Genomic DNA, 12,579 nt, shown 5'->3' on the forward strand with positions numbered 1-12,579 from the left:
ACACCTTTTTTTTTAATGAGTTTCAGGGCAGTGTACTGTCACAGTTGCTGACTAAAAGGAATCTATGCTGTAAAATAAATGCCTTAATTTTCATGTAGGCAGAACTCAGCTGTCAGCTTGTCATGGTTGCCATTTATAGAAGTGGCATACATACTTTTTGATGGTATAATACATATTGCTAATTGGAAGGGAGTGAGGTTGACCTCCTCCTACTTCCCCTTCCCTGGCCAATATCCCAAACCTTTGCTGCTGGGCTGCAGTTAACAAGGAGCAGTGCTGAGAGAAAGTCTTGCCCTTGCTTTCCTCATGATGGCTGACTGTCAGCTCCATGCCAAGGGAATGAGGGTGCTTCCTTCTCACAGTTCTGTTCATCAGGGCATCCCCCTGTCCCCCCCCACCTTGTCTATAGTAGCAGTAGTACCTCCTGGCAGGCACCATGGAGGCACACTCTTTCCAACACCACTGGGCCACATGGGTACTTCAGATTGTACATGGCTTTCCGGAGGTTAGGAGAGTGGAGTGCACCTTAGTACCATGGCCAAATAATGGGAATTTTTTATATATAAATGGCACTTCAGAATTTCTGGTCATGCTGACCTTCTAGTGTTTATGAGTCCAGAGAGCATGCATGGAGTGAAACTTTCAGAATGGTATTGTTGTAAAGAAGCCACACTTCCCTCTCCCATCACTTTCCTTTCTCCCTCAGTGAAACCAACCCCAGAGAAACTGGTCCTTGGGCCTTCTGTCTATTTGAAGCTTTAAGGGGCATGGAAGTAGGAAGATAACCACCTCACCCTCATTTTCTCAGGCAAAAGATGGTTGAGGCTTTAGAGACCACTTAATTTGGAAACTGAAATTGTATCATGAAGGTGCATAAATATTGCAAGACTGATTTTATGTGGAATACCTATATCCTGCTTTGTAGTCCTGAGAGGCTCTTACAGTAGCTTTTAAAAGATTTTTTTAAAAATCTTTTTTAAAAGATTATCAAAATAAAACAATCAGTTTTGAGGACAGAGGACAGAAATTGCATGGCACCTGTATGCAACCAGGATAATTCGGGCAGTATTTGCAGACCTCGCCCTTGTTCTTTCATATTCCCCTGAGCAAGGCATTGGGATTGGGCAGCTGAAGTTTGCTCATCTGTGATGGAAGCAGTCTGCCCTTGCTGGCCACGGCAGCACATCTCATCTCACCATAGTCCTCTGAGGAAAGGGTGTGGGGTTCTGCAACTGGATTATGCAGGCCAATGCTTTCTCTTTCAAGTTTAAGACGTAAAATGTATATTTCAGGAAAAAGCTCTCCCAGAAAAGAGAAGTCCCCAAGAAAGTTTCCAGTTTCACCCAAAAGAGTTGGATTAAAGCAAGGCTCGGCATCCAGAACACTAGCAAACTACTTCAAAATCTCTCCTAGGCCTAAGAATGAAGGAGAAAAGGTGCAAGAAAACAACAAAGGTAGGTTTTTAACATCACATGCATGTCCTTGATCTTTGGAGATGGGAAACAAAAGATCATAGTGTATTTGTGTAGCAATGAACTCCACAGCATGTGTTATCAGACACGAAAACTGAGCTATAATCTATGGCAGCCATGTAAATGTAGGGTGGTTGTTCTTTCTGCCAACTAAACACCTCTTGATGTGCTATTCCAGGTACAAAAGCAGAACAATGTCCTCTCCCTCACCTCCTTGGTCTTCCTTTTCCTCCCCCGCTTCCCCAACTAACACCCTCAAACTAATTGAGGTGCTGGAAGCTACTGAGTCTTACAAGTTTGTTTATAAAAAAAACTCCCCCCCTTTACAAACAAATATATTCAGTGTATCTCTGTGGTTCTTTGAGTATGTAGAAATAATTGCCTTATTTTGGAGTTTCGGATAGAATGGATTTAGAAGCACTGTGTATAGCCTCCATGGTCTAGCCCTGTGTTAGAACAGCAGAATGAAGGTGACACGCAGCGCTCCCTGCCTCCTTTCTATCCTTTTCAGTACCAGCAGAGGAACAATGAGAGCCATGGGTGCAATCTGTGTTAGTGGCTATGTATTCAAGACCAGACAAGTGCTAAATCGAAAGGTTGCTGCTTGGGGGATGATTGCAAATGTTACAGAATAAAAATGTTGAGAGCATGAGCAAACTCTCGATGTACTGCTTAGATATTACAAATCATTGTAAAATCAGACTTGAGAGGAAGGGCAATCTGAAGATATTTTTATGTATATGTGGCACACGTCACCATGCTTAAGTGATTCTTTTGGCAGCATTGCTGGACCTTTATTTTCCACTGATACAGATCCCACTATATTATTCCTTCAGGATATACAGAACGCTTGCCTAGAGAAAAAGTGCAGCTCAAATCTTTAAAAAGGGAAACTGGAGAAGAGGATTCCAATAAAAAAAGTGCAACTTCTCTTATCCTCTTTGAAGAGGTAAGACATAAATGCAGGTCTTGCTTTCAGAAGAAAAAAGTTCCAGCACCATCCAGAATAAAGGAAAGAGGGCCAGAGTTGGCCAGCTATGCTGTATATCTCCCCCAACTCCCATAATACAACCTTAAAGTAAAGGTAAAGGACCCCTGACAGTTAAGTCCAGTCGCAAACGACTCTGGGATTGCGGCACTCATCTCGCTTTACTGGCCGAGGGAGCTGACGTTTGTCGCAGACAGTTTTTCGGGGTCATGTGGCCAGCATGACTAAGCCGCCTCTGGCGAAACCAGAGCAACAAGATTACTTAAACAGCATATAGCATCCAACAGCAAAAATAAGAAGGGAACGTTTCACCGGAGTCCTAGAAACCTCCCTCTGTTGCTCACATTGTCTCTCCTGCAGCAGCTTCTTTTAAGGTTTCCAAGGGATGTTGTTGCCAAACATGGTCAATGAGCTGGAGGACTTTTGTACTTTTAAAATTTATTCATTTATTTATTCATAATTATGTCGGCTTCCTTTCTTTTCTTTTTTTACATTTGTATAACTGATAAAAGGTTCACAATGCCATCTCTAGTGCACTGGGTTTCAAGCGACGTGTGGAAAGCACTCTCACTGCTTTCTCAGTATTCCAAAACCTAGCAAAAGAGAGGTAGAAAATTGCTGATGTTATTCTGAATTTTATTTGCTTGATTTGATCTAGAACTGCACATATTCTAGTTCTGATGTTGTATATTTAAACTGTTAAAAAATATATGGATTGGATGCAGAATAAATTAGTTAAGTCCCATTGATTTCATTGGGAATGTAATGACTTGTCTCACTGATTTCAATGGGAACTATATTTGGTTAACTTAGTCTGAATTCAATCCTATTTTTGTACTCAAACATCACACCGGATCTGGAATCATTTGAAAAATAGAAAAAGCAAATATGAAATCTGTTGGACGTTATATGAATAAACACCTTCCACTTCTCATAGGTTGATGTAATATTTGATGAAGATGTTGGATTTCTAAATGCAATAAAAACATTCATGAGCACTACCAAGAGACCTGTCATTCTTACTACCAATGGTGAGTATTATTATTATTATGATTCCAAGAATCTTGTTAATTGAACATTAGAACAGTGAAATTTCTGTTTTGGAGTTTGAGAAAACAGTCTGAAATCTTGAATTCAAGGAGGTTTCTCAGGCAGTGCTGCGGGGGATGCCTAACCCTTTTCCCTATGGGTGCTTTCTGCTCAAAGTAACTGTTTACTTCTCAGTACTCTATGCTGAGGGAACAAAACATGCTGTTGCTATTATGGTTGTTTGTAGGCTGGTCTCTCTTCGAAACAGCATAGTGGATCTAATTAATTCTGCAACCCCATTTGTTGTGCCCACATTTTGTCTTCTCTGAGTCTCACCCCATAAGTTGGCACCCTACTTCTGTTTCCACCTTCATCTTTGTTATTCACCATACCACGCGGGTGCCGCTGTGGTCTAAACCACTGAGCCTCTTGGGCTTGCTGATCAGAAGGTCGGAGGTTCGAATCCTCGTGACAGGGTGAGCTCCTGTTGCTCTGTCCCACCTCCTGCCAACCTAGCAGTTTGAAAGCATACCAGTGCAAGTAGATAAATAGGTACCACTGTGGTGGGAAGGTAAACAGTGTTTCCGTGCACTCTGGTTTCCGTCATGATGTCCCATTGTGCCAGAAGCAATTTAGTCATGCTGGCCACATGACCCGGAAAGCTGTCTGTGGACAAACGCCAACTCCCTCGGCCTGAAAGCGAGATGAGCACTGCAACCCCATAGTCGCCCTTGACTGGACTTAACTGTCCAGGGGTCCTTTACCTTACCTTACACCATACTACACAAAACGCAGGGCAGTTTACCTGTTTTTACACTGAGTGAACTCTTCCTCTAGGACTTGTATAAATGTTGGCAGAACAGCAGTGGGAGCTATTTTCCTATTCAGGAGCTATTGGAGAGTAGAAGCATTGAAGACTGGCTTCTGTCCCCCCTCCCCCCCATCTTTTTCTCCTTTTCTCCAGTTGTAATATACGTTCAGGGGTCACATTTTAATATTACATTAAAATAATTCTCAATGGTCAATTTTTAAAAGGCTTTACTTCTGAATCTTTTGTGTAGATCCATCATTTAGTTTAATATTTGATGGCTACCTTGAAGAAATCACCTTCAGTATACCTTCTGTGGTAAGTCTTTCACTTTTGGAATATAAAACAAGTACGGTAATTTACGATTTTTTAGTATGACAAAACGTGGACCAGACTATTATTACAACTGCAGTTGAATTTATAGATTTGTGAAATTTATGCATTAGTTCAAGCATCCCCATGCAAGGAGCTTTAAGACAGCTCTGCAGTGACAGCAAATCTTTATAAATAATGCACCTTACAGCACAGTTGACTTATAACAATCTATTATTTATTCATTCATTTCCCGCCCATCTGGCTGGGTTTCCACCTACCGGTACTTTTTAGTAGTTAAATGGGATTTAACACTGCAGTTAGGAACATAGGAAGCTGCCTTATACTGAGTAAGATGATTGATCTATCTAGCTTAGCTTTGTCTGCACTGGCTGGCAGCAACTTTTCAGTCGTACCTGGAGATGCTGGGGACTGAACCTGGGACATTCTGTATGCAAAGCAGATGCCCTACCAGTGAGCTACAGCTCTTGCCCTAAATGTTCAAATTTTGCTTACATGTGTTGTATTTAAACACTACCCATTCATGGCAGACAGCATTGGTTAGTAGGCACAGATTCTTACCATGTAAAGTAACATGCTGCTGTTGTCCCCCCCCCCCAATTGTATTATTAATTTTTCAATCTGTTTTATTTTAGATAAATGTTGCCAGCTATCTCCAAGTTCTCTGTTTGGCTGAGAACTTAAGAATGGATATAAGAGATCTTGCTGCTTTGTTAACTGCAAATAATTGTGACGTCAGACAAAGTATTCTGTACTTACAGTTCTGGGTTCGAAGTGGCGGCGGCTATTTAAAGGAAAAAGGTATGGTACTGCACAGCAAGTCTGCCCAGCTAGAGTGGTGAACAAATTAGTGCACATGGTTTCCTTTTCCAGCTGATGGCATTCTCAGCCTGCTTTTTTGTATTTTTAATGTTTTTAACTTCTGCATACATCTGCTTTCACCTGAGTATATGACACCCTTTAGGATGCAATCCTGTTGGCACTCAGTCACCAGAATTTGTTATTAGAATGATTAGTGTGATTTTTTATTGGATAGATGAAGAAGCAACATAGAACAGATGAGGAAATTACAGAATGAAGCTGCAACAAGGGGAAACTAGACTAAAAGAAGTAAACAATCAAATGAGTAATGACAGCAGAGAAAATATCCAAAATTTTAAAAAATGTATTCCAAGAAATATCTATATATATAAAATGCAAGTGTCTCTGCGTCCAGTCCGTGTGTCTCTGGGTTTGCGCTACTGCGCATGTGCCCCAGGGACACAGGGATTGGATGGAGAGACATTGGCCAGGAGCAGCGGTGGCAGTTGAAGCGGGGCCGTTGAAATGGAACGCCGGCCTCCAGAAGAGAGGGGCGGCCGAGGAGGAAGGCCACGCTGCCGCTGCTGCCGCTACAAGGAGAGCCCCGAGGCCTAGCAGCCCGGGAGCGGCCCAGAGCAGCCCGGCCTGCGGAGCGCCGCAGCTCTGGAGGCCCCCACTCGCTCGCAACCTCCGCTTCCATCACCACCCCCGCTTCCCTCCTTGCTCCGCTCTTGCAGGCCGCGGCCTCTCCTCTGCCGGAGCTTGGGAGTCGCGGCTGCCGCCATTGTGCAGCGCACCAGACGCGGAGGGAGGGAAGGAGGGAGAAACGGGACGTGGGCTCCTACTTTTTTCTCCGCCCCGGATGAAGCCGCTAGGACCGCAGCCTTGCCCCAGGGACCTATTTGACCCGCTGCATTGGGCGAAAACCCGCCCGCCCGCCCGCCTACCTACCCGGTCTCCCGGATGCCCTCGGTCAGGTTAGCTCAGGCAACGGCCACAGGGACCCAGCCAGTCACGGTCTCCAGCTGTAGGGAGATGGGGTCAAGCACCACGGAGCAGCTGCGGGTCGGTACCTAGCCGGCGGCGGGGAAGAAGGGAGGCGGCCTGCTGCGCGATACCGGGCAGGATCAGGGTAATCAAGAGCGTGAGTCGCGCCATGGCCCGATCGAGGGACGTCCCCGCCGCGACTCGCGGCATGTCCAAGTCCCACATGAACCGCTGATGCAGCCGGAGGAGGAGCGCTGAGGCAAGGCGGCCCCTAGCCGCGACCGGCGCGCTGTCCCCGCGACGGCCCCAGGGGGGAGCCCCAAGCTGCGCCCCTGGGCCTTTGAGATTGGGGGGGGGGGGTTTGAGGCGGCGGCAAGGGTTGCAGAAGCCCGGCCTGCCTGTCACCTGCCGAACTTTGCTGCAGCCCCCTCTGCTCTAAAGCCCGGACTGGTGGAGGAGCAGGAGGAGGCAGCAGCATGGAGAACAGCCCGCCCGTTTTCGACAAGCCCAAGGTGAGAGAGCTGGGTGTCCCAGAGCTCGCAGTTAGTGCAGGCAGCTTTCCCGGGCCACTGATGTTGCAACCGACCGCCGCCGGGCTCGCCCTGCCCAGGCACCTCCGCGGACCTGCCGGCTTCACCAGGGCCGCTTGCTCGGGAGGAAGCGCCTCAGCGCGACTTACTCCCAGGCAAGCGCGCCCGGCGGCAGGATCTCTCCACGTGCTTCCCTCTCCTGCCCTTCTCGCTCTGCCTGTTCAACCCCTCCCCACCTTCATTTCCCCCTCAACGTTATTTATGCGTTTTTCCGCAGACAGCTTCCGGATCATGTGGCCGGCATGACCACATATGTTCTAGCGCCCGTTATTTTAACGGGCTGAATCCACTAGTTTTTTTATAAAAAGGAACAGGACTGCTACACTGTTGTCAGAGCTTATCATTGTTACGAATTCCATTTGAAACTCTTATTTGTAGGAGAGAGAGGGGTAAGTGGCAAAGAACAGGTTATTTGCATTGAAGATGCAACCAGCTCCAAGATCAGTAAACCTGGCCCTCCAGCGAATCTTCCAAAATGTGACACTGGCTGCACTGAGAACTTGCTTGGCCTTAAGAACATCTTTTTGCCTTCCGAAGATTTGTTCCAATTTCTTAAGGTACGTTTATTTTGGTACAATGAAGTTCCCTAGGGCATGCTGCTGATTAATGACATAAATGAAACAGAATACTGTACTATTATAACAGATTGTATTGTGGCATCTCAAATATTTTTTTAAAAAATGTTTGGTTCATGCATTTTTGTAGGTGGAAGTCAAATTAGCACTATCCAAGTAGAATGGACAAGCAGCCATGTTGGCACATGAAAAATACTTTAAAGAGGGAACTCCTAGGGAATTACAAAACACACACCCACACAAATATTGCTTACTCACTTAAACCAAAGTTGCACAGTCCTGTGCTCATAATGGCTGCTTTAGAAAATACTATTGCATCTGTTTTATTGTTTATTGCTTGCATGCTTTAGAGCAGGCCTGTCCAACCGATCAATCGCGATCTACTGGTTGATTGTGGGATCCACCTCCCCAAAAAAAGCTCAACAACCTTGGCTCATCCTCCCCCCAAAACAGCTTATATCACTGCCAGTTTATTTATAGTTGGGAGTAGATCGCAGTCTCTTGGAAGTTGGACACCCTTGCTTTAGAGTGACTGTATATGCTACAAATCTGTTAAAAGAAAAATTTAAAACTCATTAGTTAATTCCATCTTTCACAGCATGAAATTACAACAAAAGAAGACTGGAGTAGACTGACAGATCTGCTCACAGAATTCCAGATGAAGAATATAGACTTTATTTATAGCAATCTTGAATTCATTTTACCTTTACCAGTTAATATACTTCCAGAACCAACGCTAATGGCTAATCCTTCATGTAACACAGTTACAGAAAACAATTCAAATAATAAGTCTTTGGACAGCAATGGCTTAGAGGAAACAAGCCCTGTGAAAAAGGTTAAACGGACAAAGCGCCAAAGAATTACGGCTTTCTTAGATGATAGTGATTTATTTGAAAGTGATTTAGACTATTCTGGTTTCATTACTTTACCATCTGGCATGCCTAGTTCATGCTTGGAAGAAGAAAAGGGTGGACTGGAACCTGCGGTGGGTAACACAGCAGCACTGGACAGTGGAACGCCAACAAAAGCCAAGAGCTCTGCACCTGCATACCAGTGCCTAAATTCAGTAACTGAATTTGTGGACAATATGTCTTTCTTAGATTATTGCTTCAACAGGAGGTGTCAGGAATCAAAACCATCATGTAAATATGAGGAATTTGTTTGGACAAAAGGGAAGATAAAAAATGGTCTGTCGGACGAGTTCAGCATGGAGCATAATGACTGGTGGAACTTCAAAAGCTCTACTGAACTGAAAGCAACTGCGGAGGCACTAAGTTTTCACAAGTGCATTAAGACGATTTCAAAAATTATGGAAAGTAACTCTAGCAGGACTCCTGGGAAGGATGAATTGGAAGAACTTGCACTCAATGTTTCAAAAGACAGAGCCGATTTATACTTTGGTCAGTCAATAGCTAATTCCAGGTAAGGTCAAAATACCACAGGTGTATACTGAATGAACAGGAAAAAGGATGCTTTTTTCAGTATATAAAGTTCCAGGGAGAGCAAAGGCTTCCCCCTTCCGTTTTCATGTTGTGAATATTTATTTGCAGAGGTACCTCTAAGCAGTTGAAGCAGTCAAGGGAGACTGCTTGCACAGTAACTCCATGTATGCTTTGGAAGAGCCATGGAATGTTGGTTGTGGGCTAATAATACTGTTTAATTATTACAAATATTCACTAATACTCTAATGTTAGTTGGAGTCTTAGCGATGCCTGGTTTTTAGTAGTTCCCCCCCCCCCCGTCTGCTTTCAGCCTCAGTTTAACTATAACAAAGGTGGTAGCAGAACCATCTTTCAAATACGGGACTGCCCAGTCATGTGTGAAATGTAGGGAAGGAAGAGATTTTAACAGCAAAAGGACCTTGCAAGTAAAATACATGGAATGTTTTCTCTGCCATCCATGTTACACCTCCCCACAGTTTGAGCCTTCCTGTGCACTGGGAAGAGGTGGTAAAACATAGAAATAAACAGATAAAACAGTGTTCTGGAATTGAAACGGCAACAACATTATTGATTGCAGGTGTCAGTAAGCTTTGGCTGAGTATCCTGAGTCAGCTGCCTGACTGTGGGCTGACACAGGTAAAAAGTCAAAACAAAATTAAAAATTAAAAATAATATTTCCAGTAGCACTTAGAGACCAACTAAGTTTGTTCTTGGTATGAGCTTTCGTGTGCACATGCACACTTCTTCAGGTAAAAAGGTCACACACACACACAACCTGGCCAACATTTGGAAGTTCTATGACTGGCTTTCTTTTAAGCCTGCCATTTGGGACACATGCTACCTAATTTTGAACCTATTATTTAAGTAATGCATATACCACTTTTCAGGCAAATCTCACAAAACAATTTACGCTATTTATTTATTTATTTATTGAATTGATAAATCACCCTATACCCGGAGGTCTCAGGGCTGTTCACAGAACAAAATTGAAATATAAAACCACAAAATATATACTCAAAAAGAAAAACCAACAACCCAATAACCCTCCCCTCAAACCCCCACATTTTAAAAGGGCATAGGATGTCAATCAAATTGTTTAATAGCTTCTATGGATGACGCAGGGTTCTTGTTATGGCAGAGTCCAGGTTACATTGCACAGGTAGCCAAGAGCTATAGAAGAGATCAGGAACAGAAAGCAGAACCAAAAGCGGTTCAAGTGCACCATATTTAATAACCAGGTCTCTGTAGGCAGAACCATCACCTGCAATATTTCCTAAAGCCCCCACAGCTTGCTCACTGATGTGCAAATGGGGGGAAGCCAGCAAGGAAATAAAGGCAGGTATTGCTCCACCATCTACAACAGCTTTTGTCTGTTCAGACGTGCCGGAGGCAATATTGGTCAATGCCCAAGCAGATTCAAACTGAATAGGGTTGCAATCTACTCTTCCCAAGAAGGATATAAGCTTTGAGATCTACATCAGAACTACTTATTAATTGTAGTACATTTGAAAAATGTTTGCTTTCAATGGGATGCTTGCTTGAGGCTAAATCCTGGGTTCTATAAGGGTGAAAATACTAGAACTGGATCATAAAAATTCAGGAATTAAACAGATGCTAGTTCAGCACAGTGTAACAGCGATTGTACATTGGGCACATTTGCTGAAATTTAATCTGTTATTTCTTGTTAAACTATAGCTGAGACGGGGAAAAACCTATGTGCTTTTCTTTTGCAGCATTTACCATAATGCACAGAAGAGGTTGGAAATAATCGAAACTGTATTTTCCAGTAGACCTTCTTTAAATCTTTGTAACAGACAAGCAAGTGTAGTGGATTACCTGCCTATTCTCCGCAACATCTGCAAGTTGGAGAAACAGAAAGAACAGGGGAAAGCCAAAAGAAGGTAATCTTCCATTCATGTTATTAGCAACACAATCATGTTCATATCTTATCAGGAGACATACACTGCAATCCTATGCTCACTTAACATTAAACTCGGTGGGACTTCTGTGTGGACATGCACAGAACCTGTGCATCAGAACTGATATTCATGTAGACAAAATGTATTAAATATCCCAACTGGGGAAGAGTCATGTAAATTTCATGTCACTTTTAGCATACTGCATTTTCTTTCCCTTCTTTCTTTCTTTCTTTCTTCCTTATTTCCTTTCTTTCAAGAAAACAGACCATGTTTCTTCATTTCTTTTCCAACAGATTTCTCCACTACCTTGAAGGAATTCACTTCGATTTTCCAAGAGAAATTTTGAACAGCCTGGCAAATGACTTTCCATAAAACAAACCTGTAGTACCTTTGAATATACATTAATGATGTACAGAGTGCTGCTTATATTTTGAATCTTTTAAGTATTTAAAAATACAAACTATTTTGTATATATCTACTGCCAAGGTACTTTCCACATTCCAAATGCGAAGTGACTATGTGTTGAAATCTACACCAGATGCGTTCAAATACAATCTGAAGCATATCAAGCCCATTGCTGCAACTCCTGGATTGGCTGACTTTTTAGGGTGTGGGTTTTGTCCCATATATTCAGGCATAATATCGTGTTTATAAGGTGCTTTTCTAATTTCCACATAAGTATGGTGCTACTTGAGAAAAGATTAGCTAGCTGATAATGAAGTAACAGTAAGCTTTTTTGCTGTTTCATTGCAAAGGCTGCATTTGGGCTTGGTTTTATGTGTGTGCATATGAGCCAGTAATGTTTTCTTCACCAACACAGTAAGGTCTTTAGCCAGTTGGGAGAAATAATCTGTGTTTTGTAAATTTATACTAAAAGTTCTACTGGGTTGTATAGTCATATTTATCTGTATTTATCTGGAACCCTGTACATTTTATTTTTATACTATCTGATATTTTCCTACCACTACACTTGAAGTTCTTCTGGGTTATTTTTTAATTTTTTTACCTACAGTGAAATAATAAATATCTGGATGGGCTTTGAATCCTATTTCTTGCAGGGTGACTTTTAGATGTAAGAGTAGACATTATCCCCAGTTATAACCATTAATCATACTTCTGAACTAGGAAAGCATTTGAAAATTGCTGAAGACTGCTGCATACATGTCGATAGGTTGGGAAAATAGCCAATATGTATATATTAATAACAACTCTTTGCCACTCCATCACTAAGGTTCTCTGAATGGCTTGTACTAAAATGCAGCCCAAAACCATTAAAATCCTTAGTGCCGTTCTCTTTGAAGCAATAAGAAGATCTTGTATCAAGAGCTGTGGAAAGCTTTTTGAAGTAGCAGCAAAATGTAGTAATTTTAAGAGCCCTGCCTGCTCAAACCAAATGCTTATCTAGTCCACGGTTCCATTCTCACAGTGGTCAACCCTGTTGTCTATGGAAACTGCACCACCATATAAGCCTATCAACTGACAATCATTTAAGACCTTCCACCACGAATCCAAAACGTTTCATAAAATCCAAGCATTTAGCATACTGCATCTTTGTTTTGTTACTTTGGACAGCAGAAGCAAACAGTAGATGATCCAAGACTTGTTAGCGATTTTAACTTTTTTCTTTAGATTTAG

At 42.8% G+C, this 12,579-nt stretch overlaps 1 protein-coding gene across 1 annotated transcript in view; it reads left to right on the forward strand.

The window, feature by feature from the left end:
* Positions 1 to 11,992, forward strand: part of ATAD5 (ATPase family AAA domain containing 5) — a 28,387-nt gene extending 16,395 nt beyond the window's left edge. The window contains exons 15-23 of the mRNA XM_033138751.1: positions 1,293 to 1,454; positions 2,309 to 2,421; positions 3,398 to 3,491; positions 4,551 to 4,615; positions 5,266 to 5,432; positions 7,385 to 7,565; positions 8,182 to 9,005; positions 10,759 to 10,926; positions 11,238 to 11,992. Of these exons, the coding sequence (XP_032994642.1) occupies positions 1,293 to 1,454; positions 2,309 to 2,421; positions 3,398 to 3,491; positions 4,551 to 4,615; positions 5,266 to 5,432; positions 7,385 to 7,565; positions 8,182 to 9,005; positions 10,759 to 10,926; positions 11,238 to 11,316 (1,853 nt within the window). The 3' untranslated portion in view covers positions 11,317 to 11,992. The remainder of the gene's footprint in view (positions 1 to 1,292; positions 1,455 to 2,308; positions 2,422 to 3,397; positions 3,492 to 4,550; positions 4,616 to 5,265; positions 5,433 to 7,384; positions 7,566 to 8,181; positions 9,006 to 10,758; positions 10,927 to 11,237) is intronic.
* The last annotated feature ends 587 nt before the right edge of the window (positions 11,993 to 12,579 follow it).

The sequence above is a fragment of the Lacerta agilis genome, chromosome 2, assembly GCF_009819535.1.
Source record: "Lacerta agilis isolate rLacAgi1 chromosome 2, rLacAgi1.pri, whole genome shotgun sequence".
NCBI lineage: Eukaryota > Metazoa > Chordata > Lepidosauria > Squamata > Lacertidae > Lacerta > Lacerta agilis.